Below are 25,698 nucleotides of genomic sequence, written 5' to 3'. Positions count from 1 at the left end.
TGATTTGCAATTCACTTTAACAAATTCATTTGAATTGGAAACGAATTGAAATTCATTTCTGCCTAATTCGTTTGAATTGATTCAAATTTCATTCAATTATTTTTTTGTTGTGAAACGAATTAATTCAAAATTTAGCGTAATGATTCATTTACAGCTCTGGTGTTTTCTAATGACAGCAACTTCTAATGTTGTGCCATGTACTTTCCTAAAATTTTATGGAAACATCAACAACTATATACTTTGCTTGTTATTATTCTTTGTTTTTGGTCTTGATATCAATTTATTGTGAATTTTGTTACAAAAAAAGTCAGGTTATGTTTTTATATGCACTAAAATTAAGGGTATTTCCCTCAGTAGGGTTCTATAGTTCAAATAAATAGTCGATCTTTTTAAATGTTTGAATAGTCAATTATTCGACTTTTGGTAATTAATGAAAAGTCGACTTTTCGAAATTTCAACTTTTTTTTTAAACTTTTTTTTTAAATCGTCTTTTTTTTCAACTTTTACCCTTGTAATGTTTAGTAATACAAATGAAATTTATCAAGGCGATAATGTATTAAATAATATTTTCACTTTTATTTCTTGTTGACATGTTTATTGTCAAACATTTTTCAAAAAGTTTCTGAAATTCAATTATGTACGATATGTCTAAAAACTTTTAGTTTTTATAGAAAAATTATTTTTTAACATTCTCAAAGGGTCGACTTTTTTTAGACTATTCGACTATTTGAGATAGCGTTACGATTATTCGACCTTTTCCAACCAAAAAGTCGTGTTATTCGACCTTTTTCAACCAAAAAGTCGTGTTCTACTATTCGACTTTTTTCAGCAAAAAATCGATTATTCGAACAATCGACTTATAGAACACTACTACAAAACTAGTTACTTGAAAAACATCTTTCAAACCGTCCGTTCATTGCATTTGTGCCAGTTGAACCGGAATAATTGTAAAGATTTCTTTTGTGATATACATATTTTGCAAACAATTTCGAAGAACTTTAATTTACATTAAAAAGCCCCCGACAGGATAATAGAAGCAAAAGGAGCATGTTTTCGTAAGTATTTTCAAATTCGGAAGATTTGTTTTATTTTAAAATACCTGGGGATGGGTTATTCTGTAATTGAATTCGTGGAATTCATTAAACTCATTATTCTAACAGAAAATATCAAACAATTGGTATTAATATTGTGCGGTAAAAAGAAAACATTTGTTTATTTTGAAATCTGAGTCTATCAATTTAAATTTTAAACCATATGTTTTGTATGTATGTACTAACTTAACCCGGTGCGCTTCGCTATTCCTATCATTTTCAAAATCTCAAGTATTTAAATTTTAAGCCCACAAATTGCGTGTGATTTCTGGTCTTAATATCAATTATTTGTTAATTTTGTTAAAAAAGTTAGGTTATATGTTTGATATTTACTAAAATTAAGGGGATTTCCCTCAATAGTGTTCCCAGATAATTGAAACAAAAAGTCGACTTTTTTAAATGTTGGAATAGTCGACTTTCGACTTTCTTCAGCAAAAAGTCGATTATTCGAACAACGAACAATTGACTTATAAAAAACTACTACACTACAAAACAAGCTTTTCAAATTCAAATGCATTAAATTACTTGTTATTTTGAAAACAGCTTTCAAACTTAGTAGGCATTTATAGTAAAACGTCCGTTCATCTATTTTGTCATATGTAATTGCATTTGTGCCAGTTGAACTTTAATTTACATTTAAAAAAAAAAAACCCCAAGACAGGATAATATAAGCAAAAGGAACATGTTTTCGTAAGTATTTTTAAATTCGGAAGATTTGTTTTATTTTAAAATACCTGGGGATGGGTTATTTTGTAATTGAATTCGAAAAGAATATTGTTCTAATTTGTATTATTTTCTTTTGAATCTTTTTCGTCTTATTTACAGCAGTTCAAATAATTCAACAAACTCCCAACAACCCTACAAGTATATAATAGCGGTAGATTTTGAAGCCACCTGTTGGGTGGATGATCCACATGCAAGATATAGAAAAGTGGAAATTATAGGTTAATTTTATCTATGCACTATTGTTACTGAACTAAATTGTAATTAATTATATTATTTTGTTTATGTTTATATTTTAGAATTTCCAGCAGTTTTAATGAATTTAGAAACAGGCAAAATAGAAGCGGAATTTCAACAATATATCAGGCCCATTGAAAAGCCCATACTAAGTAACTTTTGTCTCAATCTAACTGGCATTACTCAGGCAACTGTAAACAATGGCATATCTCTGCAAAGCGCCTTAATAATGTTCGAGCAATGGTTACGCCGAGAATTGAGGATGCGCAAGCTGAAGCTGCCAAAAGAATCATTGGATAATAAAAGTGGCAATTGTGCCTTTGTTACATGGAGTGAATGCGATTTCGCATATTTTATGCACAACGAATGCCAGAGAAAACGTATTAAGAAGCCGACATATTTCAATCAGTGGATTGATATACGTAATATTTTCATAAATTGGTATAGGCATAAGCCCCGTAACTTTTCAGATGCTTTGCATTATGTGGGCTTAAAATTCGTTGGTAAAGAGCATTCTGGTTTAGACGATGCCAAGAATACAGCTGCCTTTACCCTAAAATTGTTGAAGCAAGGTGTGCCTCTGAAGATAACCAACGATATGACACCGTCTGATTGGAATCTAAATTGTTTGTAAACTAAAAGCTAACTATAATTAGTTCATCAAACTACTAATTTATCAAAAACCAACTTTTAATATGTGTTTATGTTCTTTTGTTTTTATTAATTATTTGAATTTGTATTAAAATGTAACTGAATTTTGCAATACTTTTTTTTCAAATACATATCAATAAACTTTTGCATAATATAAATTATTCTAAACAAATTAGTCATAGGTAATTATATTAAAAAGGACAAGACCCACTGATAACACAGATATGAATCAGCTGGTTCCAGTAATATGGCAATAGAAAACAAACAAAAGAAAATCAAGGCATATGTATTTAATACATCTTGGGACAAATATATATCACACCCGTTGCCTATTGAAAAATGTATTTTTTTTCTCTAGCTCTGCACCACAACCATTGAAAAGTTATTGCAGAACGTGGAAATAAGCATATGGTTCGATATTACTTTTTTGAGAACCGTCATTTGTTTCATATCTGTGTAATCTGTGTCGTATATACTCGAAATGGCATATCGCCTTGATACATTTCATTTGGATGATATGGAAAAAAGTCGATTAACCCCCATTAACACGAAGTCTGGTTAGGCCTTAACTAATAGTCGGTTAAAATTATTTTTGTATGAAAACTGTCAGTATAACTATTAGTTAAAACATAACCAGACTTCGTGTTACTGGGGGTTAAATAAAAACAAGAGAGCTATATTCGGCTGTACCGAATCTTATATACCCTTCACCAAATTATACTTAAAAATATTTTTTTTTAATATTTTTATTTAACAAAATTTAAATTTTTTTTGTTTAAAATTGTTTTTTAATTTTTTTTTAAAAAAGTTTTTTCCAAATATTTTTTTTAAAATTTTTTTTTTTTAATTTTTAAAAGAAATTATGACAAAAAAAAATTTATGATGAAAAAAAAATTCTAGGTCAAACTTACTATATCTTAATACATCGTTGCCACTCATGGCGAAGGGTATAAACATTTTAAAGTTCGAAAAGTCGACTTTTCATAAATTACCAAAAGTCGAAAGTTCGACTTAAAAATCGAAAAAAGTCGAAAGTCGTTTTTTTATTTCAATTATAGAACACTACAAACGTTGATGAGTATTTTGATAGTGTTTTAGTATAAATGTTGCCATTCAATATTTTTTTAACAATCTAAAAAGTAGACTTTTATCGACTATTCGACTTTTGAGATAGCTCAATCGATTGTTCGACTTTTTTCCGACCAAAAGTTCGATTTCGACTTTTTTTTGGCAAAATGTCGATTATTCGAACTTATAGAACCCTAGTATGGTGCTCTTAAATCTGAGGGAAACCCCCTTAATTTTCTTGTGTGTAAAAACCAGCGTTGCCACTCATAAAATATTTTTCCAACCAAATTTCTTATTAAAAACTACCAAAGCCTACCAAAACCTACCAAATTTAAAATATTTGAGAAATGCTATATGGATTCGTTTCAAAATTAGTGGTTAACTATATAATTATATTATTGCTGCTATAAAATTAACCAGAGGAAGAAACTAAATAACACTACAATCATAAATATGTTAAAATCGTTCAGTTTTCGAGATTTTATTTTTGAGTCGATTTAACGATGTCCTTCCGTACGTCTGTCTGGCTGGTTGTCCATGTATTTCACATACATGTCCTCCAGAAATAAGACATTATCCGTCATAAATGCTTGATTTATATAGATATTAAATAACATTTTTACAAATAAATTACACCAAAAAATTCAATTCATAATTGATCATAGCTTTCATATAAGGCCCCCTTCCGAAAATTACTTAAACGAGCATAAAACTCCTAAAAGTGTTGGTATCCCGAAAAAATTCAACACAAATAAGTTTCATATAGAAATAAATTACGTGTCCTAATTTCCATAATTGGACATTTAAAGTGTCAGATGAAACAGAAATATTGAAGCAGAGTTTAACACATATTATTAGAAAATAAAAGTTTTGAGAGCCCTTTGGCATTTTTTGAACTTAGCACTACTAAATAAATACACATTTACCTGACTAAACTAAATATTTAAGAAAATGCTATCTTCATATTTTGCAAATGTGTAGTTTTATTATTTTGGCTTAACATAAGTAGTTTTTTCGTTATTTTAATTATTTTGTTCTTAAATATCGTAGCCTACCAAAATACTACAAATATCGGAACAAACCAACCAAACTACCAAAAGTCAATTTGTTAACTTCAAACTACCAATTTTGGTCCAATTGGACCAAAGCGGCAACGCTGGTAAAAACAGACTTTTTTGGCTTAAAATTGAAATTCATGTTATTTTGTAATCAGTTTTCAGTCGATCGTAGAAGGCATACGTTGCAAACTGTTATTAAATAAATAGTTTATGTGTTCAGCATTAATTTTGAAATACATATTTTAATAAACAATGTTTTCGTAAGTATTTTAAAACTTGAAGTTTAGTCATAAAATAAGAAACAAATGATTACTTTTTCTTTAACAGAATCAAACCCAAATATATTATAGCAGTAGACTTTGAGGCCACCTGTTGGGAGAATCAACCACATTCTCAATTTAGAGAATCGGAAATTATAGGTTTATTTTATTTGCATACAGAGATATCAAATAAGTTAAATTTTCTAATTATTTTACAGAATTTCCAGCCGTATTAATGAATTTAGAAACTGGTAAAATAGAAGCGGAATTTCACCATTATATTAAGCCCATTGAAAAACCCATACTAAGTGAATATTGCCTTAATCTAACTGGCATTACCCAGAACGCAGTCGACAATGGCATACCATTGGAAACCGCCTTAATAATGTTCCAAGAATGGTTAAGCAAAGAAATAACGACACGCCAACTAGTGCTGCCTAAATTTTCAAATGATTATAAAATGGGCACTTGTGTCTTTGTAAGCTGGGGCAATTGGGATTTCGGCACATGTCTGGATAAAGAATGCATTCGGAAAAATATAAAAAAACCTTTATATTTTAATCTCTGGACTGATATTCGTTATGTTTTCAGAGGTTGGTGCAGCTATAAGCCCAATAACTTTTCAGATGCCCTGCGTTATGTAGGCCTAAAATTTGTGGGTAACGAGCACTCGGGCTTGGATGATGCTAGAAATATAGCAATTTTAACATATAATTTGGTTAAGAAAGGAGTTGCTCTAAAGATAAACGGACATTTTTTTTAAGCTACTTTTAAACAAAAAAAAATACTATTTTTAAACTGAATTTATATGTAGAAGCAACTGAAAAATTGTAAGACTTCTTGTAATGATTTTTTTTTTTATAAATAAAAATTAATTTTAAATAAATTTTGCAAAATATTCCTTAAATCGGGAATTAGTTTCAGTTTGTGACTGCTTTCCTTTGGAAATTTCTATTTTAATAGAAAACATGTAATGCTAGGTATACACGTTACGATAAATCGTATAAGTATGAAATTAGTAACGTGTATCATGTTGTCGTACTAACCATGGCAGAACAAGCAAGGTACAATTATTAGAAAGTACGTTCTCAATTATACATTCCCTATAACGTCAAACAAAAGAAAATTAGAAAAAAACAAAACGAAATGTCTAAGACAAAAATAAATTAATTAAACAAATGTTTGTGTATTTATTTTTTTTCGAGAAATATTGAATTCAAATTAAATTTGTTCCAAATAAATATGTGTTAGTTTTAATATAACGTGCAAAACATTGCGAAAACAAAATAAAAAGTGATGAGAGTAAATGCGTTATTTGACGTTGTAGGGGTAAATATTGAAAACTCTCCCTAATGCTGGGTATACACGATACTATTTTTCGTACTAATCGTAGTATGAGTTGAAGTACGATTTTGTGATAGACGTTACTACAAATCGTACTATTTCCTTTGAAAAAAATTACAAGTAATAAAAATATCACAAAAATCAAAAATTTTTGATTTTCATACTTCGTTAGTACGACAACATGATACACGTTACTAATTTCATACTTATACGATTTATCGTACGACTTATCGTAACGTGTATACCTAGCATAATAATTGTACCTGGTTGGTTCTACCATGGTACTAACGAAGTATGAAAATCAAAAATTTTTGATTTTTGTGATATTTTTATTACTTGTCATTTTTTTCAAAGGAAATAGTACGATTTGTAGTACCGTCTATCACAAAATCGTACTTCAACTCATACTACGATTAGTACGAAAAATAGTATCGTGTATACCCAGCATAAGAGACCTATATTCGGCCGTATCGAATCTTATATACCCTTCATCAAAGTACTGCCCATCAAGCTAAATCTGGGGCCAAATTACAGCATTCGATATCAAGTCAAATTTATCGTAATTTTTATATTTGAGATTATGGAATTCGATATCGAACAAGAAATTTGGTAAATTTTATCATGATTAAGATATCGAAATCATTATTCGATACAATAGCTCCTTCAAACGCGAATGCGGTAATTTGGACCCTGCATATAGGAAGCATGAACTAAATTCAAATTGAGTTAAACATATTAATTTTCTATTAATACTGATTAAAAGAGTTGCCCAAACCATAAATTAACCTGAACTTGTGTATTTATGTTTTGTTAATATTATAATTTATTTGTATAATTTATAAATACTATATAATTTTTATAATGCATAGAAAAAATGTATAAGAACACATATAAAAATAAATAAATACATATAAAATTCAATATTGAATTTGAACAACAAACAAAAATATGTGTATTCAAAATTGTAACATCAAAAAAAGCCCTTAAACTAAAGTTAATAACAAAAAAAATAAATAACAAATAAAAAAATAGCCAATATTATAAAAAAAAATTAATTGCCAAAAAAAATATAAAATAATATTTGAGCATTTTATTTTTTGTTTATGCAAAATACCTATATTTCTGTTTATAAAATCGTTTCGAATACAAATAAATTTCTTTCTTTTTTTTAATTTTGGTGTTTAACACTTTAAATTTGTATAAATATTATTTTAAATTTATTATAAATTTGTGTGAGTGTTTAAAAATTACGTAAAGCGCGTGTATTTAAAATTGTTTACTGCGTATAAGTTTCGTTTTCGTTAATATATAATTTTGAAAATAAATTAATATTAAAAAAAAAAAAAACAGAAAATCGTGCAACACTAAGTTATTTTTTAACATCTTTTGCTGGGTCACCGGTAGAAGCCTCTTTAGCAGAACCATTAGAGACTGCTGTTGTGGTGTTGGTGGTGGTTGAGATTTTTGAGGGGTTTGTCTCTATTTCCAATAATTGTTTTAATAAGTTTATACAAAGCTTTGAGCCTTCCATGGCTTCGTTGGAGAGCTTAGGTAAATAAATGAATTTTACGTTTCAAATTTAAATAAATTATGTATAAAACATTTCTTCAACATAATATTGGCCATTTTAAAAATTTAGTTTTCAATAATAGCCTATTTAATTAATAAAAATAACAAAATTTTAGGCTCACTTACCATTGTAAAATTTAAGAAACCATGAGGCAATCCCTTCAAAATATCCAAAGTAACTGGTCTATTAAGTCTTTTTAATTTTTTGGCAAACATTACACAATCATCTAGGCAAGGATCCATTTCTAAAGTCTTTAAAAACAAAAAATTAATTGAAATTTATTTAAGGGCGAAACATTTTGAAACTTAAGAAAATGAAATGAAGAATATTGGGAATATTTTTCCATATAAATTTGTTCAAACATTTATACTTTTGTTTAATGAAATGAGGTTTTAAACTCTTGAAATATCCAAGATTAAAAAGTTTAAATTTTAATAATATGTAAAGAAAATTTATCGATAACTTTAATTTTCTAATAGAAATTAATCTATAGCCTAAATTTCTATAGAAAATTTACCGATAGCTTTAATTTTCTGTAGAAAATGTATCCATTATTTGAATTTTATAAAGAAAATGTATCGATAACTTTAATGTTCGATAATTTGAAGTTTCTATAGAAAATTTTATCGATTTCTATAATTTTCTAAGGGAAATGTATTGATATCTTAAAAAAATGCTGAATAATTAAATTTTCTTTAGAAAATTTATCGATAACTATAATTTTCAAAAGAAAACTAAACTTAAAATTTCTAAATAAAACTATATTTCATAAAAAAATATATCGATAACTTTAATTTTCAATAGAAAATTTATCGATAACTTAATTTTTATATAAAAAAATATCGATAACTTGTATTTTCTATAGAAAATTTATCGATAACTTAAATTTTCTTAAGGAAATTTTTCGAAATTTTCTTAAATTTTTTTATTTCTTAAATATATTTATCGACAACTTGATTTTTATATGAAATCCATATCATATCCTTAAAAAATTTACGATTTTTCTTTTGAAAATTTATCGATAACTATAAAAAAAAAATTATTTAAATTTTCAAAGAAAATTTCTCAATAACTTAAATTTTCTTAGGGAATTTTATATAAAATCCATATCGACAACTTGAATTTTCTATAGAAAATTTATCGAAATTTATATTTTTTAGGGAAATTTATCAATATTCTTAAAGAATTGTCGATAATTAAATTTTCTTTAGAAAATTTCTTGATAACTTAAATTTTCTATATATCTATCGATAACATGATTTTTATATAAAAAACATATTGATAACTTGAATTTTCTATAAAAAATTTATCGATAATTTGAGTTTTCTATAGAAAATTTATCGATAACTACAATTTTGTAAGGGAAATGTATCGATAATTTGAATTTCCTTTAGAAAATTTTTCGAAAACTATAGTTTTCAAAAGAAAACTAATCGATAACTATAATTTGTTATAAAAAATATATCGATAAATAAAATTTTCAATAGAAAATTGATCGATAACGTACATTTTATATATACATATTTATCTAGAAATTAAATTTGCTATATATTTATCGATAACTTGGTTTTTATATAAAAAACATATCGATAACTTGAATTTTCTATAAAAAATTTATCGATAATTTGAATTTTCTATAGAAAATTTATCGAAAACTTAAATTTTCTATAGAAAATTTATCGATAAATTGAATTTAAACCAAAAATATTATCGATAACTTTAATTTTCTATAGAAAATATATCGATGATTTAATTTTCTAAAAAAATTTATCCTTATTTATAATTTTCCATAGAAAACATATCGATAACTTTTGGTTTTTAAAAAAATTATGGATAATTTTGGTTTTTCAGAGAATATTAATCGATAAATTGAATTTTTTAAAGAAATGTTATGGAAAACTTTAATTTTCTATAGAAAATATCAATACATTTTTGAGTTTTCTATATTAAAAATTCTTCGATAATTTTCTAATGATATTAACAATACTATTTAAAATTTAATATCACCAACCACTTACCAATATCTTAGTATTCGGCATTTGTTTCAGCCACTCGTCACTGGCATAGTAGGGCGATAAAAATGGATCTTTGGGTATTTGAAAAGCAAACTCAGCGCTTGGGCTGCGTGCAATCAGCGCATCCATATTGCGTAAGTCCTGCAAAGGTTTTTGCGTTGTTACACCATCGCTTTTAATCTCGTACGACTGGGTGTAACGATTAAGGGTATTCGAAATACTGTTAACGGCATTGTTAAATTTTCCTTGTATAGTTTCTAAAGCTAAAGCCTCTTTACTGGCGTCCACAAAGAGATTTTCTTCGGATAAAGTTTTAGCTGGCATAGTTTTCAAATCGTCTTCAGCACCAACTTCACCGCTAACTCCGTTGGCCGCATCATCCGCCTCTTTAGCCTCTTCTGTGGAGCCATCCACAATGTAGGAGTCCAAAAAACGATCTATATATTGCTCTGAATCGGAGTTTTTATGTGCTACAACCGGATAGTGTTCTATGGGTTGAGAATCATCTTCGAATGAGAGACAAGAACTATTGTCATCATCCTCGATGGATGGTAAATCTGTGTGTTCAACAGTTTGACTGTGATAGGAGGCACTGGCAAAAGTATTTTCTGAACTTTCTTCGGTTTCTTCCTCAGCCATTTCAATGCCATATGGGGGTTTAGTGCTGCCCTCCAGTTGATCATTGCTGTTACACTATGAACAAAATAGATGGTAAACAATTTTAATATTTAAAAACACATTTTATATTTTATGAAATTATGAAGCTTCTAAAATTTTATTGATAATTACCTTAATCTGTTCCCATTTTGAATTTTCGGCCGCCGATGACAAGGGACTTTTAGCCACTGAGGTACGTCTTGAGGACATGTTACTCTCATGATGATCTAAATTTAACTTGTAATGAGGTTCCTGCTCGGAAGCCTTACGTATTTCCTTTATCAACTCCTCACTCTTAGAGTTTTCGGTTAAAACCTCAGGACTAGGTGCGGCATAAGCACGAAGACAACGCATCATAAAGCCAAATGGTAAAAGGGGATCCATAAGACACAACAGTCGAGCCGGGCTGGGTACAAACGATATTAGAGTGGGACAGTAGGCCAAAAATAAACCGTCTGGTATGCGCACACCCTGCTCGATGCACTTGAGACTTAAAGCTATGCTAAGATTTGCTCCAGCTGAATCGCCAGCCAATACGATGCGTTCCGCGGTGGTGCCCAAATAAGAGAAATTCTTCAGCATCCAACAGTAGGCATAAAACACCTCTTCAATGGCCCTGGGAAAGGGTGCCTCTGGTGCCAGACTATAGTCCACCGAGAGTATAGGACAATCCAAGGCCACGGCCCAGTCTCTAAGATACAATTCGTGAGATTTCGATGATTGGGCCACAAAACCACCACCATGACAGTGGAACAATATACAGGGACTACGGGCGGGCAATTTACGCCAGCCTCTATAGCCTCGAGAACCCAAACCCACCATGCCTTCTCGGCGATGATAGCTGAGTAAACGCACTTGTATGGAGAGACCTGGACCCAAGTGGCTGTTGGGCACTGGTATATCTATAAATTCCTCTGTGGCATCTTCTTTATCATCATATTTATTATGGTTAATTTTCTTCAATTGCAACGGTTCTGCAGGTATTTCAATAATCTGATTGATTTTTATGGAACTACCCACTATACTGGGTATTTTATGCATTAGTTCCGATTCGGATAGAAACCAAAATGATTTACAAAAATCTATTTTGGCATTTTGCGACAAATTTACTATGCGACGAGCCCTTAACTCCGGATTCAATAAATATTTGCCACTAGTCCAAACACTGCGTGTCGTCTTTAACAAAGCTCCATCATGATCTTGGGCATAAAACGTTTCCGAAAAGCCAGCCATGCTAATGGATATAAAACGCAGCACGCCACGTATAGAATCGCCATACTGAAAGCCCAAACAGCGACCATAAAAACAATACTGATTAATGGTTTCACCCATTTCGAACAGCTCTTCGGCAGAGTGTTTGCCACAGGCAAATAAATCACCCGAGTCTTTGGACCAGTCATGTAAAATTAGCAAATGTTTCATGCATGTACACAGCGAAGACAACAGTTGGGAACAGGCTTCTACTTCTTTCATATAGGACTTTTTGCGGAAAAACATGGTGGAACGGGAAGCCAATAGATTTTTACATATACCCAAACCATATTCTATGCAAGAGTTATTAACCGATATAAAACTGCGATAGCCATTGCCGGGTGTATGTTCGTCGAAATCGTATTTATAAGCAAAGGCCTCTATTTGTTGTACCAAGTCATCAGAGAGTATAATGAAATCCTGCCAGGCCACTAAGGCGGCATGCAAACGCTGGCCTCGCTCGGAAATATCATCTTTAAAAAATAATGCCTGCTCCTGACAGGCTAACAAAAGTTCACAATATTGTGGCCTCATATTTGGTGGGGGTGATGGTGGTGTAGGTGGTGGTAGAGGTGCTGAGGGAGTCTGTGCCTGAGAACATGAGGGTGTTTCTGCATCTTTATTATCCTTCAACATTAATAAATTTGGCATCTCCTTTAAATGCCCATTACATTGAGGCTCCACAGCATCTGCCACATCTGTAGTCTTATTAATATTGCTAACTTTATCATTATTATTGAGATTTTCTTTAATGTTTTGACTTAAACCCGATGCATTAGGAGACACTGTTTGGCTCTTGAAGCATTGCATATTAAAAAAATACACCAAATACCTGTTATTGTATAATGCAGCTCTCAACTTTATAAAGATTATTTAAATATAAAAGAAATAAAATATTTCCATTTTATTATTGTTATATTAAGCAACTGTAATTAATAAATAAAAAAAAATAAAAAACACCCAGCCAGTTGATTGACATGTATCATACAGCGTATACCACCTAGAGTAGCTAATTGTACTTCTAACAATACTTTTTATAAAAGCCACTTTCTCTTTTCATCTATACTTGTATATACACAAATTAAAATTTTTATTTATATCCCTTTTTTTACTTTTGATTTTAAATTTTTGTAGAACAATTAAAACAAATTTATTTTTCTTATAAAATCTATAGATTAATTGCGTTTTTTCTCAAAAAATTGACATCACTTCTGTGTTCTACTGATGAGGAATGACAAAAAGATTCACACAGAAGAAGAAAAATAAAATATATATTGACAAGTAGCAACAACAACCACAACAAGAATGACAAAAGCACAAAGAAAACAACAACAATGTTAAATTAAAATATCCCTACAAACATTTCCAAGATATTTTATAAGGAATATCTAATTTTTATCATTTAGAAGAATTTTAGCATAGCAATATTGGTTGAATATCATGAATTTAAGAAAAATCGTTAATAATCGAATACAAAACACAATAAATTTTATAATTTTCCATTGTAAAGTAATTTTTATAATTAAAATAAAATTATCTTATGTACCCATTACCAAATTATACATAATTTAAAATAAAATTTTTAAACATTTTTATTTTAAAGAAAATTTAATTTTTTTCAACATTTAAATTTATGTGAAAAAAATTGTGAATACATATCTGATGATTTAAATTATTATATCTAACCATTTTCGTACTATTTTGTTTGTTGGGTTACAGAAACCATAAAATGAACATGTGTTTGTGTGCTTATGTGTTGTAAATATGGTATTCACTGGAAACTGATAGCTTCTCACAGAGCACAAAACGAAATGGGCGTTAAATTGAATGTTTACATTTTTGTTTTGATTACGGTAATTGTTGGTGTATGTGTGTGACGCATGAACGCAACAGGTGTTCAAGGGAAATACGTACAATAATAAAACTATTGTTTATGTTTATTAAGGGAAATACGTACAATAATAAAAATATTGTCTTATCAAAAATGTACTACTGTTTATAATCAAAAATAATATTTTGTATATACAGTGGTATTTTTATAACAATTGCAAATAAAGGGAAGTATTTTTAAATTGAAGTAGCTTGTAACACATAAAATATGTGGTTTTTTGTCGGATGAATCACTTTTTGATTAAAAACTTAAATGGGCTTGTAACAATCCAATTTTTCATCATGATTGTGAATAGGTATTTATAATTTTTCTTAATTTTGAATTAGACAATGAAAAAGTTCAAAATCATTTTGAAATTTATGAATATTTTTTATTAATGTTTGTAAAATATTTTATGTATAAAATAAGGACCTTTTCCTGAAAAAAATATTTTTTTCTAGAGCCAGTCATTATATAAAAAAAAGCATTCTAATTTTTAATATGTTTTATAAGTATATTTTAAAAACAACTGTATTTTATGATTAACGAAATAAATTTCATTATGTGTATGTAATTTACAACTTACAACTAAACTAAAACAAATCATCTTCAGCTTTACGTTTCCTCTTCTTTAGCTTTTGTTTGACATCAGCCGTTTTGCCGCGTATAACGCTGGCTTTCAATTTCTTAGCCGATTTCTTACGTTCCTGTACGGCAACCTTACGTTTGGCAGCCCTTACCGGATCGTGAATTTTCTCCTGAGCTATAAGCTTTTTGCGTTCGGCCCGGCGAATCATTAATTTCATTTGAGATGCGGCCCGTATTTTGTCGTAAACATCTGAACCCATACGTTTACGTAAACGGCTGCCAACACGTAGCGCTAGCTGACGTAACTCTGCATCAATATTTTGATCTTCTTCTGACATTTCTCTTACTAGTGCGGATAGTAGGGAGGGACCCAACAATTCTAAAGTCTCTACGGTTAGTAATGTAATTAGGGCCTCGATGAGTGTGAATAAAGCTGTACGCTGTAAGGAAATTAAATTATTTTAGTTTTAATAAAACTCAAGATAGACGGCTATATTTGGCTTATATACCCTTATGGCGAAGAGTATACACAACTTTAATAGTTTTTACTTACCATACTAGTGCTATGCGGAGCTTTAGCCACCTCTTTGTTTATCAGAAATCTTATATTTTTCATTAACCAATTAAGATTGATTTTGGTTAAGGATTCTTTGTGATCTTCTTGCGGTTCCTCTTCATCTTCCACCTCACGCTTAACTTTAAACGGTACATCCCTTAGCATAGTGGCTATATAAAGGAATATTTTCACCATTTCATCGATCATGGGCTGGGCCGTATTGCCCGGCATCATTTGGGCACATAAATCCAATACCAATGATTTAATATCATATTCTGGATTCAAGTAAATAAAATCCATTTTTATTCTTTGTGCCTCATCCTCTTCACTAACAATCTGGGACAATTTTCGACCAATTAGAGGGAAATCGAGACCACTTAAAATGTGGCTAATAATTTTGGCCGCATTGCAACGCACCCAATTATGCTCATGCGCCAATAGGCGTTGCGATTCATAGGCCAATTCGTCCATCATATTGCTGAGCTCTTCGTTTTTAAATAATTCGGCAGAGCAGTAGTCGAAAATTTTCAATAAACAATATTGCATTTGTATAATTTCATGATCCAAAGCTTTTTGTATGTGTGCCAAAATCTCTTCATCTTGCTCGACATCTGCATGCAAGATACTTTGTACCTCATGTTGTAAATTAATGCGGGGATTTTTGGGACCCTGCAATAAGAAAAGATTTTAGAAAACTTTTTTTAATATAAAAACCCTTTTTCAAACTTACCTTTTTAGACTTTTTATTTTGGCGCCCATCAGTTTCTACTTCCTCTAAAGTATTTGAGGCATTCGGAGCTCTAACAAATCTGCCTGGTTTGGTAGCATTTGTAGTTAATCTGCCTATTAAAGTGGGCAAAACCAGCTTTATTCTAGGAGCGAAAGACTGTTTCTCGGCAATTAAGAATCTTGAACATAAAGCCGCTGCCATTTCCCTTACAGAGGGTTTATTTTCAGCATTGAAAAATAATAGCGTCATATCGAATAAGTGTTGGCGATCTACCTTTTCCAATCTAGTGATTAGAATTTCTATACAATTGGCTACGGCCTTGCGACATTCCGGTTCCTCATCGTTAACCAAACGTGAACCCAAGGAAAGATACAAAAACTCGGATTTTTTGGACAATATAGACAAGGGGAACTTTTTGATAATGGTGCATAAGAATTCTATAGCCGACAAACGACCAGAGGATAAAGAATAACACAATTGCACGGTAAAGAATTTTACAATTTGATCCACCCTTTTATGCAGCGGATATTCCATAACATATGTTGTTAGCAGATTTCTGGCTTCGTCTCTTACAAAATCCGAGTGTGAGGTAATGGACATGTCTCCTATCCTCTTCATGATATCATGCATGGCTTTGGATTCAATTTTACGCGTTAACATGGCCTTGAGTAGGTTGAAAGTCATGTTTTGATTTTCGCCATCATGTAAATCCTGTTCTATATACAAAATCAATTCATCTATTTGCTCCTCTGTGAGATCGTAGTACTCACATTTGCGTAGCAAAGCAACAATGGCTTTAAAGGCCGATTTCATTAATTGGAAATTGTCTTCTTGTTTTGAGGCCCCAAAAGTAGAGAAATTCTTGAGAATTTCAAACATTCTCTCCACCACACCTTTAATATATTCAGGTTCCTGCATATTGATCAATTTATATTCTTCCACCCACAAGGTGGCAAAACATTTCAAGGCAAATGTGGTTACTCTAATGTGAGTACTTTTCAGAGAGTCTTTGAGTAAAGGCAGTATGGGATTTAGGAAGGGCGGGTAGTCTACATCCACTAACTTCTTACGTTTCAACACTATGTGCAACATCTCCAAACCAAATTCTATTAGGATGTGAGCATTGGCCTGGGCATTTGTTTTCACCTGTTTATTTACCGCCCCCGATCTATTGCGCGGCGCTGGTTGTATAATAAAACAGTCCGGTCTGGCTCTTCTCATTTTCTCCTTTTCCTGTTCGCTCAACACTCTCCGTTGTATGCCCGGCAATAGATCCGTTATACTCTCCGACATGGTGCCATATATAAAGATCAACAAACTCTCTCGAGATATATGCTGATTTTCCACCAAACCATTGACAATTTTTGCAAACGCTTCTTGTATCTTGAGGGTAAGTTTGCGCGATTTCGATTTGGCCAAGTGATCCTTAAAAGGCATTAGCAAATCTAATAGACAAATCTCGCGTATATTGCGTGATATTATGTGTAGGACCAGGAAACTTTTAGCACTTGGCTTGGCCTCCGGTGTATGAGCGGTTAACTTGTCTATGTCTTTTTCAGCACTGATTTCGCCGAAAATGTCATTTAAGGCCACTTCCAGGAGATTGTGTAGACAGGCTTCAATGTCAGTGGGCTGCAAACAATCGCGCAAAGCATCTAATACTCCATGTACGGTGACAGAGAGCACATGCACCTGAAAACCTCTTGTGAGAAGATTTTGCAAATGATCCATTAACATGGGCAGATATTTAGAGCCCAGACACAGCATGATCTTCTTAAGTATATCACGGGTCAACATGCGCACAGACTTTAAGGGGGAACGCAAAAATGTGCAGACTTTCATAAATACACCTGTAACGAAAAATGTATATTGAGTAAAACAAACTCTCCCATAAGTTAATTTTATATCTATTATTATTTTTACTAACCTGGCAAACTTGTATCCAGTAATTCCTGCGGTAGTTTTTGCATCAATTTTACCAAAGCCAGACCTATGGGCACCCTTAAGATTTCCTCTTCCTCACGCTCAATACTTAAACGTTTACGATTCACTTTGTGTTTATTATCATACGAGGATTTGTCCGTTATGGAGCGATTTAAGGTGGGTATCAAAATTGTGGTTATTGTGGTTAATACTTTTTTAGAGGCATTAACCGGTAAAACAGTAATTTTATGCAAACAAGGCTCCAGTTTAACAACAGGCTTTGCAGGCTCTTCAGTTTCCAAATCCTCCTCATCTTCTTCATTTTCTAAGGCTTGCTCTAAAGTTTCCTCTTCATTAGGTGTAGTTTTTGCCTCATCTACATCTTCATCATTTTCTTGTTTAATTTTCTGGTTTTCTAACGTTTTTGTTTCTTTAATTTCACCATACAGTTCTTGGGACTTTTCTTTAATAACTGTTTTAAGTTTCTCCAAAGTTTGTTTATCGTTTTGGGCCAACGACAAATCATAGTGGAAGGCATCTAAGATTCTAACCACAATGCGCACACATTGTTTTTGATAGTCATTTTGATAGCGCATTTTCATTAGATAATAACGCAATATGGAGTGATAATGTTGCCAGGGTAATAGTTGACACACTATACCCACCGTTTCAATGGCAGCATCAACCAAAGTATGTTTGCTGGCATGTTGTTCTTGCAGTAAATAGCGGGAAGCCAATGGTAGAATAAATTGTGTTAGAGTTTTAACACATGGCGGCTTGTCCAAAGAGGCTGCATAGGAATTGAACTTCAGCAAGGCTCTACCATGACGATGTGACTGCAGATGTATCATATTCTCAAAGAAATCCACTTCAGCATCCAGTTTATCACCCAAACCATGAAGATCTTGTAAAACTTCATGTGTTTCGGGACACTCACGCGCCATTTCTCCCAGCAGCCGTATGCCTTCGTTGCGCACATTTTCATGTGAGTCCTTTATGACACGTCTAATGAGATTTATGAAAACATCTCCCACCAAATAATCAATATTGATCTTATCGTCGGCATATTTCTTAGCCAAATGGGGTAGCAAAATTTTTAAAATCTCGCTGGCATTATCACGCAAACCCATATCCTTGTCATACCTTAGGAAATAGAAACAATTGTATATAACCAAGATACCCAAATCGAGATTAACGCCTTGCTCGCTCTCGGTTTGTTGTTTGATCTCTTTGAAGGCATCCAAACGTTTCTCATAATCTGGCTGCTCCACCCAGCGTTTATCCCAGGCATTAAGCAGCAACACAATTCTGGCCAAGGTTTTCAATTGCTGTGTATCGTTAGCAGAAGGATTTTGTTTATGCTTGATTCTGGCTATATCGGCAATTAAATCACACAGCTGTTTGCGGGCACAAACCTCTTGCACCTGCTCGAATAGGGGAGCAATTTTACGTATGTACAACTCAGGTTTATCTAATCTCTTAATAAGATTCGAGAGAGTGGTTATAACTTGAGAGACAACTTCAGTGGATGATTGAGTTTGTGTTTTGGCTATAAGAATGGGTAATAGCAATTGTAGAAGACTGTCACAGGTTTCTGGTTCAGTTACATGTTTGGTAAGCATGGACAAAACATTCAAATCACGTTTGTCCAATTGTTGTTTGGAGCTTTTAGTCGAGAAATTCATTTTAAGACGCTGCAACAAGTCGGGTATATAAGGTTTAACCAGCTGTAGGCCCTGCTCGGCATATTCCAATTCATTCTCTGAGGCCACCAGCAAACGTTCGATTAAGGCCATTATGGGTTTGCGCACCAAAGCCTTGGATTTTTCATTCAACAGCAGAGAAATAACAAAATGAAATATGTTTTCGGTTTTGCCGCTAGGTTTTTGATTTAAGAAACCAAAGTGTTTGGGCTTCTCACCCCACAACAGTAAAAGTTTTAGCAAAACTGTGGGTGTGTGTATACTTTCCAAAGGCAATTTTTCCAATGCTGGATAAACATAAACTTCACTTAGGCATTTTATCAATTCCGGCGACCAATCGAATTCCTCTATGTGTTCGAAAAAGTTGTAAAGACTTTGCAAGGCATTGTGTTTAAGATTTCTAAATACCACTGGCATTTTGGGATGTATTAGGGCAGCATCTAACAAAAACACCTCATTGCATACACTGCCTATAAACACCAACAACTTCAGCATGTAATAGTGAAACTTTGGCTCCATAATGCCACCAAATTCTTTGCGTATAAGTTCCAATAAATTAACCACGCTTTGTAGCTTTTTAGGCGACCAAACACTGTTTATATTGAACTGCTCTTTTACCAGGGCTGGTATGCTAAGAATATCTGTAGAGTCCTGGCAAAAATCATTGTACAGACCAAAAGCCATTTGTAAAAACCATTCGATTTCTTTTAGCGTACATTGAGCCAAAAATCTTAAAATTATAGATTTCCTTTGCTGGGGACTGAGACCTTTTTGGGTGCCTCTTGTTATCATTTTGCCATAGAGTAAACGCAATAAAATTTCCATAAATTCTTGTCTATGTTCTAAGGAAACAGTTTCGACCTTAAAGTTAATCAATTCATCTTTGAATTTCTTTTCATCCAGCATATTATACAGCAGCTCTTTGTAGGGTATTAAGGCTTTGGATTTGTAGGAGAAAATGCAGTCTAAGGCTGCCTTTTGCAATTGCTGATTGGAACCCTTTAACAGCTGGTTATACAAACACCACAATTCAGGTTCTCTATATAAAGCACGGGGATTCTGATGGGCTGCAAAGACAGCAAGTTTAGTTTGCAGGGTTTGCAAGATGGACTTAACATTGGTCGTGTCAATGTTGGTATTATACTTGGATTTCTTTTTAAATGCGGGTTTTTGTTGCTCCTCTGGCTGCGGCTGCTGTTCCTCATTATCTTCTTCCAACTCATCTATATCCACAGTATTTTCCGTTTTCACAGACAAATCCCAAGAGTTTTCTTTACTCTCCAATTGCATTTTATACTCTTCGTCCACGAATTTCATAAACATGCCCACCAATTCTCGGTTTTTCAGCACTACCAATTTACCAAATTGCGGCAAACGTTGCCATAGCAAGTTTCTATAGTTCAATAACTGTTGCTGGCTTAAATTTAAACCCATTTGTTGTGACAATACTTCATTTAAGGTAGGGGAATCCCATTGTATAGATTCGTTTAAATCTTCCTTATTTTTGGAGTTATAATCTATGTTGTCTTGTGTGCTTTGCAGTTTTTCCTGATAGATCAACCAAAATTTAGAGCTATCTACTTCTTTGGCATAATCTTCTAGCAGCTTGAGCACCGGCTCCCAAACAAACTTGAAATTGTGATAGAGTAAGCCCAACAGAAAACGTATACAATCCTCTTTGTAATAATCCTCGTTGAATTGTTTAAATAATTCGGCTTGGGTTTCTAATTTTTGCAATATTAACAACTGCTCTCTGTAGTTATGGACAGTAGGCTTTATTAACTCTGCTTGGTAGAATAATATATAGGGAGTTTGATTTTCTTGTTGTTTAAACATTAAAGACAACGAATGTGAGGCCAACAGTCGTTTCTCATGGTCATGATGTGATAAAAGTTGCGCTAAACTTGAGCGTATATCTGAATGATTTTTAAACAGTTTTGGGTAGTTACAAATTAACAGATTCAAGGCTCCCAGGGCACGTAAATTGTCACAGTGTTGTATTAATATTTCCGTTAAAGAGGACACATGTTCTTTTGTTAAAACAAAATTTAATTGCTGGTAAATGGCCACTACTAGACATAATAAATTAACATCTTTTTTATCCGCCTCTGTTGTCTTCAATGTCTTTATTAATCTTTCTATTAAATTGTTTAAAGGTTTTTGTAAAATTTCCTGCTGCAAACCCTTTAAATGGGGTGCTATAATAAGCAACAATATTTGCTCCTCCAACTGTGCAGCATTTACACTGAATTTCTTAAGGTTTTGCTCAACTTTTGTTAAGGTTTCCTTGGATTTTACTTTAATATCCATGGACTGCCACTGATGACGATTTACAGCATTGAATTGTAAAGGCTGCTTTTTCATAATCACCTCCGTCAAAAGCTCAAAGGCTGGCTTATCGAAATACTCCTCAAAGTGTTGTATCAAGCTGGGTAATATGAATATCTCAAATTGCACATGTAAAGTCATTTGTTTAACAAATTCTGCATATATTTCTCTATCCTTGATGCTTAATGATTTCTTTAGCAGACGGCTGGTATCCAATTGGGTAACTAACGAGGAACCAGACAACAGTATACAGCTTATAACTTCTGTACTAGTTTTCAAAGCCTCCGAAGCCGTGCTATTTTTCATAGATTTATCCACCACATGCAAAAGACAGGGAACTATTACATCCATTTCCGACAAATAGCGGCATTCTTTAAATTCCACTACTTGCAGGAAAATGCGGCAAAGATTTTGTAATTTAGCCAAATTTTGACAATTGTCAGAGACTTGGCAAAGTTTTAGCCAAAACAAAGACATTTGTTGGGGTTGTATAAACTTTAGCACTTGCAAAACACAATATTCCACTATATCATTCAACAGCTGACTCTGTTGTGGTTTTACCTTCTTATCCTCCACCAAAGATTCGAAAATAAACTGCAAAAAGTCTCCGGCAATGGAATGGAAATGTCCCTTTACGCCGCGCATTATCTCGAACAATAAACGCCCACAGCCCTGCACACTATCAACTTGTTCACGCTCTATAGTTTCCAATATAAACTCCAGGAATTTGCCGTAATCACGCACATCTCGAGCAATAAATGAAAAACATTCAACGGCAAAATTGGTAACATGTTCTTCATAGCGTCTCTCATCCAGCAAGGGTAGAATACAATTGAAGACAACCCCAATATTGCGTTTCAAATAAGGCTTAAGGGCCTTAAATAGATAAGCCAAACACACTAAAGTCCACTCCAATTGGTCAGCATCTTGGGTATTGAGCAAACATATTAATCTATCCAAAACACGTTGGAAATAGGGATAAAAGTCTTCTCGCAAATCTCTAGCCAACACATAAAGTAGCTCCAGCAAAGGCTGCAGTGACAAGTTTGTAGCACAGGCTAGTTTTTCCAAAAGTAAGTCGACCACAAAATCCTTTTTATGCAACAGTTGGGGCAACGTTACAATTTTTATGACTTTTCTGGAAAACAACGAGTATTCCTCGGATAAATTTAAAACCATCCATTTTTTTAAAGTCTGATGGAAAAAGGTTTCATTATCTTCGGGCAGCTCTTCATTTTCATGGCCAATATGATATAAAGCCAAACGTCTTAGATCAATCTCATTAACACGATCGGCAAAACTCTTGAACTGAAAATTTAAAACAAATAATTCAATAAAAACATTAATAAATGTTCCTAGATATGATTTGTCTTCTTCATATCTATATATTTTTTCTTATTACCCGAAATGTATTTGAGCCTTTAGTTTTTTGATTATGTTCTGCCATATTTTATCTATTTCTTTAACACTTTTTGTAATTTATTAATTTTTTCTTTAATTATTGATACTATTTTAACTATTTTCTTAAATTTCACACGTGCGACCACATTTTTCAACTGTTGTCTAGAAAATAATATAAATATTTTGACAGTAGTGCAACAACACGTGCAAGAATGAAATGTAAACAAAGAAAATGAGAGAGAAAGAGCATAAAATTCAAACAGGGTTGTTAAAAATAACATAAACAAACGGAAAAGTAGCCAGATAAACTAAATAAAAAACGGGGAATATAATAATAGTGGAAAAATACTTTCATTGGATTTATAAAATTACATACATTTTTGAATTGCTTATATTAAAATTGTGTTCACAATAGCCGTTTTTTTGTATATACTTAAAATTAAAAATTTCAATAGAATGCAAGGTCTGTTTGTCTCAAAAAATTTTGAAAATACTTTCATTGGATTTATAAAATTACATACATTTTTGAATTGCTTATATTAAAATTGTGTTCACAATAGCCGTTTTTTTTGTATATACTTAAAATTAAGAATTTCAATAGAATGCAAGGTCTGTTTGTCTCAAAAAATTTTGATATTTTGATAAATATTGTCAAATAATTATTTCTTGAACTAAAAGAAATCAAATTCAAATATAATTTCTTGACATTCGGATAAGAACTAAAATTTTAGATTTTTGTAAATTTTGTATGACCGAGGCCAGAAATTTGGGGACCGCCCATTTCAACTACGAAAACATTTAAAAAAAAATCAACTCAAAAACACCTCAGCACTGACTATGTGAAATTTCATTAAGATATCTCCAATCGTTCAAATGCAACCGAATTATTTTCAAAATAAAATGTTTATAAACCACTGTGCGACTTATGTTCATTCATTCAAAGCAATTATGTATATTTCTACGGTTAAATTTAAAATCCTGAACGAAAATATATTATCAATTCACAATAACCAATTATAATTGCCAGTACTGCCACATCATGAAGATTTTGGTTGCAAATTTCTGGGAAGAAGTTGCAAAATTTAAAAATTTAATATAATTTAGAAAATTATTTATAACGCCTAACTCTACAATATACAATTAGTTTTATTTAACATGGAATTTAACTAAATGAAGTTAGTTTAACAGGCAACTTGAAACCAACACTTACAGTTTTACATTTCGGCAACATTCCTTAACATATCTATGGCTGAAAATGTGGCAACACTACAATTATTTGATTACGAAAAATAGTGTAATGAAAGAAACAATAAAGAAATCGGTGAATGAGCATAATTGAAAAAAGCGCAAATTATTTTAAAAGCAGCCGAAAAAAACAAAGAAAATTAAAATCTAAATGACGAAAATGAGACCTACAGAGGTAAAACTTAACAATGCTCCAGAAGATTTAATATCCACAGTAAGATTTGGACCAAAATCCAATCAATATCTTATTGCATCATCCTGGGATGGTACCGTGCGTTTCTATGATGTAGTAAACAATGCGGTTAGACAGAAATTTGTGCAGGGAGCGCCGGTATTGGATGTAACATTTATGGTATGGTAATCAAGTTCTTAAAATTAACAAATATCTTACAAAAATTTTCAATGCTAAATTTTTATACAATTCTAGGATGTTGTGCATGTGGTTAGTGGCTCGCTGGACAATCATTTGCGTTTATATGACGTTAATACCCATACCGAAAATATTGTAGGGTCACATGATGAAGCCATACGTTGTGTGGAATATGCTGAATCGGTGAATGGTATTTTAACTGGTAGTTGGGACAAAACTATAAAACTATGGGATATGCGCGAAAAACGCTGTGTCGGCACTTATGAACAGGGCAATGGAAAAGTCTATTCCATGTCGGTGAATGATGAAAAAATAGTGGTGGCTACCTCAGATCGCAAGGTTTTGATATGGGATTTGCGTAAAATGGAAGAATACATGATGAAAAGAGAATCATCATTGAAATACCAAACACGTTGCATACGTCTATTCCCCAACAAAGAAGGCTATGTGATGTCCTCAATTGAGGGACGTGTAGCCGTTGAATATTTAGATCCCGATCCAGAGGTTCAAAAGCGTAAATTTGCCTTTAAGTGTCACCGCAATAAGCAGGATACCATCGAACATATTTATCCCGTAAATGCGATTAGTTTTCATAATGTTTACAATACCTTTGCGACCGGCGGCTCTGATGGTTATGTCAATATCTGGGATGGTTTTAACAAAAAACGTCTATGTCAATTTCATGAGTATGATACATCGATTTCATCGCTTAACTTCAGTCATGACGGTAGTACATTGGCTATTGCTTGTTCATATATGGATGAATTGGACGTGCCACCAGCTAGTGTACCCAATCCAGTGATTTATGTGCGTTATGTTACTGACCAGGAAACGAAACAAAAATAAGCAATGTGTTTTTACTATGTTATACCGCTAAGAAATTTTTTATTAAGATAAATAAAATTTAACGAAAAAATAAAATTTTTGTTTGATTGCCACTATCAATTCTAGATGGAAGCAAGCGGCAGCACCTATTGCTTTGAATTATAAGACATGTAGGCAAAATCTAGATGGTAGTACCTAAAATTGGAAACTAGTTCTCGAACTGATAGCCGCAAG

At 32.2% G+C, this 25,698-nt stretch overlaps 5 protein-coding genes across 7 annotated transcripts; 3 read left to right on the top strand and 2 right to left on the bottom strand.

Moving 5' to 3' along the window:
- The first annotated feature begins 917 nt into the window (after positions 1–917).
- Positions 918–2,762, top strand: LOC135962046 (3'-5' exonuclease Snipper-like). 3 transcript variants are annotated; one of them, XM_065513778.1, is made up of 3 exons: positions 918–1,055; positions 1,917–2,035; positions 2,114–2,762. In XM_065513778.1, exons 1-3 carry the CDS (start codon positions 1,048–1,050, stop codon positions 2,683–2,685), a joined length of 699 nt encoding a protein of 232 aa, XP_065369850.1. In that variant the 5' UTR covers positions 918–1,047; the 3' UTR covers positions 2,686–2,762. The 3 variants fall into 3 exon arrangements, with proteins under 3 accessions (XP_065369850.1, XP_065369852.1, XP_065369849.1); XM_065513780.1 differs by lacking the exon at positions 918–1,055 and adding an exon at positions 1,642–1,781 and having other exon boundaries at positions 1,920–2,035; XM_065513777.1 differs by lacking the exon at positions 918–1,055 and adding an exon at positions 1,642–1,781.
- Positions 2,763–4,992: 2,230 nt separating this feature from the next.
- On the top strand, positions 4,993–5,963 carry LOC135962166 (3'-5' exonuclease Snipper-like). Its single transcript, XM_065513937.1, has 3 exons — positions 4,993–5,088; positions 5,156–5,247; positions 5,307–5,963. The coding sequence occupies exons 1-3, from the start codon at positions 5,081–5,083 to the stop codon at positions 5,849–5,851; spliced, it is 645 nt and encodes a 214-aa protein (XP_065370009.1). The 5' UTR covers positions 4,993–5,080; the 3' UTR covers positions 5,852–5,963.
- A 1,261-nt stretch (positions 5,964–7,224) lies between these two features.
- Positions 7,225–13,165, bottom strand: Hsl (hormone-sensitive lipase). Its single transcript, XM_065511982.1, has 5 exons — positions 12,886–13,165; positions 10,807–12,783; positions 10,021–10,710; positions 8,128–8,253; positions 7,225–7,978 (listed from the first exon to the last, which is right to left on the bottom strand). The coding sequence occupies exons 2-5, from the start codon at positions 12,733–12,735 to the stop codon at positions 7,802–7,804; spliced, it is 2,922 nt and encodes a 973-aa protein (XP_065368054.1). The 5' UTR covers positions 12,736–12,783; positions 12,886–13,165; the 3' UTR covers positions 7,225–7,801.
- Positions 13,166–14,288: 1,123 nt separating this feature from the next.
- Positions 14,289–23,165, bottom strand: LOC135960017 (small subunit processome component 20 homolog). Its single transcript, XM_065511192.1, has 5 exons — positions 23,026–23,165; positions 17,597–22,931; positions 15,670–17,519; positions 14,937–15,608; positions 14,289–14,823 (listed from the first exon to the last, which is right to left on the bottom strand). The coding sequence occupies exons 1-5, from the start codon at positions 23,068–23,070 to the stop codon at positions 14,389–14,391; spliced, it is 8,337 nt and encodes a 2,778-aa protein (XP_065367264.1). The 5' UTR covers positions 23,071–23,165; the 3' UTR covers positions 14,289–14,388.
- Positions 23,166–24,327: 1,162 nt separating this feature from the next.
- On the top strand, positions 24,328–25,560 carry Bub3 (mitotic checkpoint protein Bub3). Its single transcript, XM_065512609.1, has 2 exons — positions 24,328–24,621; positions 24,697–25,560. The coding sequence occupies exons 1-2, from the start codon at positions 24,421–24,423 to the stop codon at positions 25,483–25,485; spliced, it is 990 nt and encodes a 329-aa protein (XP_065368681.1). The 5' UTR covers positions 24,328–24,420; the 3' UTR covers positions 25,486–25,560.
- The last annotated feature ends 138 nt before the right edge of the window (positions 25,561–25,698 follow it).

The sequence above is a fragment of the Calliphora vicina genome, chromosome 5, assembly GCF_958450345.1.
Source record: "Calliphora vicina chromosome 5, idCalVici1.1, whole genome shotgun sequence".
NCBI classification, from domain to species: domain Eukaryota; kingdom Metazoa; phylum Arthropoda; class Insecta; order Diptera; family Calliphoridae; genus Calliphora; species Calliphora vicina.
This window is presented reverse-complemented; position numbering and strand designations above follow the sequence as displayed.

Coding starts and splice junctions, on each gene's coding strand:
- LOC135962046 (XM_065513778.1), top strand. Junction 2,036..2,113: donor TAGAAAAGTGGAAATTATAG/GTTAATTTTATC, acceptor TTTATATTTTAG/AATTTCCAGCAGTTTTAATG.
- LOC135962166 (XM_065513937.1), top strand. Junction 5,248..5,306: donor TAGAGAATCGGAAATTATAG/GTTTATTTTATT, acceptor ATTATTTTACAG/AATTTCCAGCCGTATTAATG.
- Hsl (XM_065511982.1), bottom strand. CDS start 12,735: ATGCAATGCTTCAAGAGCCAAACAGTGTCTCCTAATGCATCGGGTTTA. Junction 10,711..10,806: donor CAAAATGGGAACAGATTAAG/GTAATTATCAAT, acceptor TTTTGTTCATAG/TGTAACAGCAATGATCAACT. Junction 8,254..10,020: donor TGCCGAATACTAAGATATTG/GTAAGTGGTTGG, acceptor TTGTTTTTAAAG/ACTTTAGAAATGGATCCTTG.
- LOC135960017 (XM_065511192.1), bottom strand. CDS start 23,070: ATGGCAGAACATAATCAAAAAACTAAAGGCTCAAATACATTTCGG. Junction 22,932..23,025: donor AAGGCTCAAATACATTTCGG/GTAATAAGAAAA, acceptor TTAAATTTTCAG/TTCAAGAGTTTTGCCGATCG. Junction 17,520..17,596: donor ACTGGATACAAGTTTGCCAG/GTTAGTAAAAAT, acceptor TTTTCGTTACAG/GTGTATTTATGAAAGTCTGC.
- Bub3 (XM_065512609.1), top strand. CDS start 24,421: ATGACGAAAATGAGACCTACAGAGGTAAAACTTAACAATGCTCCAGAA. Junction 24,622..24,696: donor TATTGGATGTAACATTTATG/GTATGGTAATCA, acceptor ATACAATTCTAG/GATGTTGTGCATGTGGTTAG.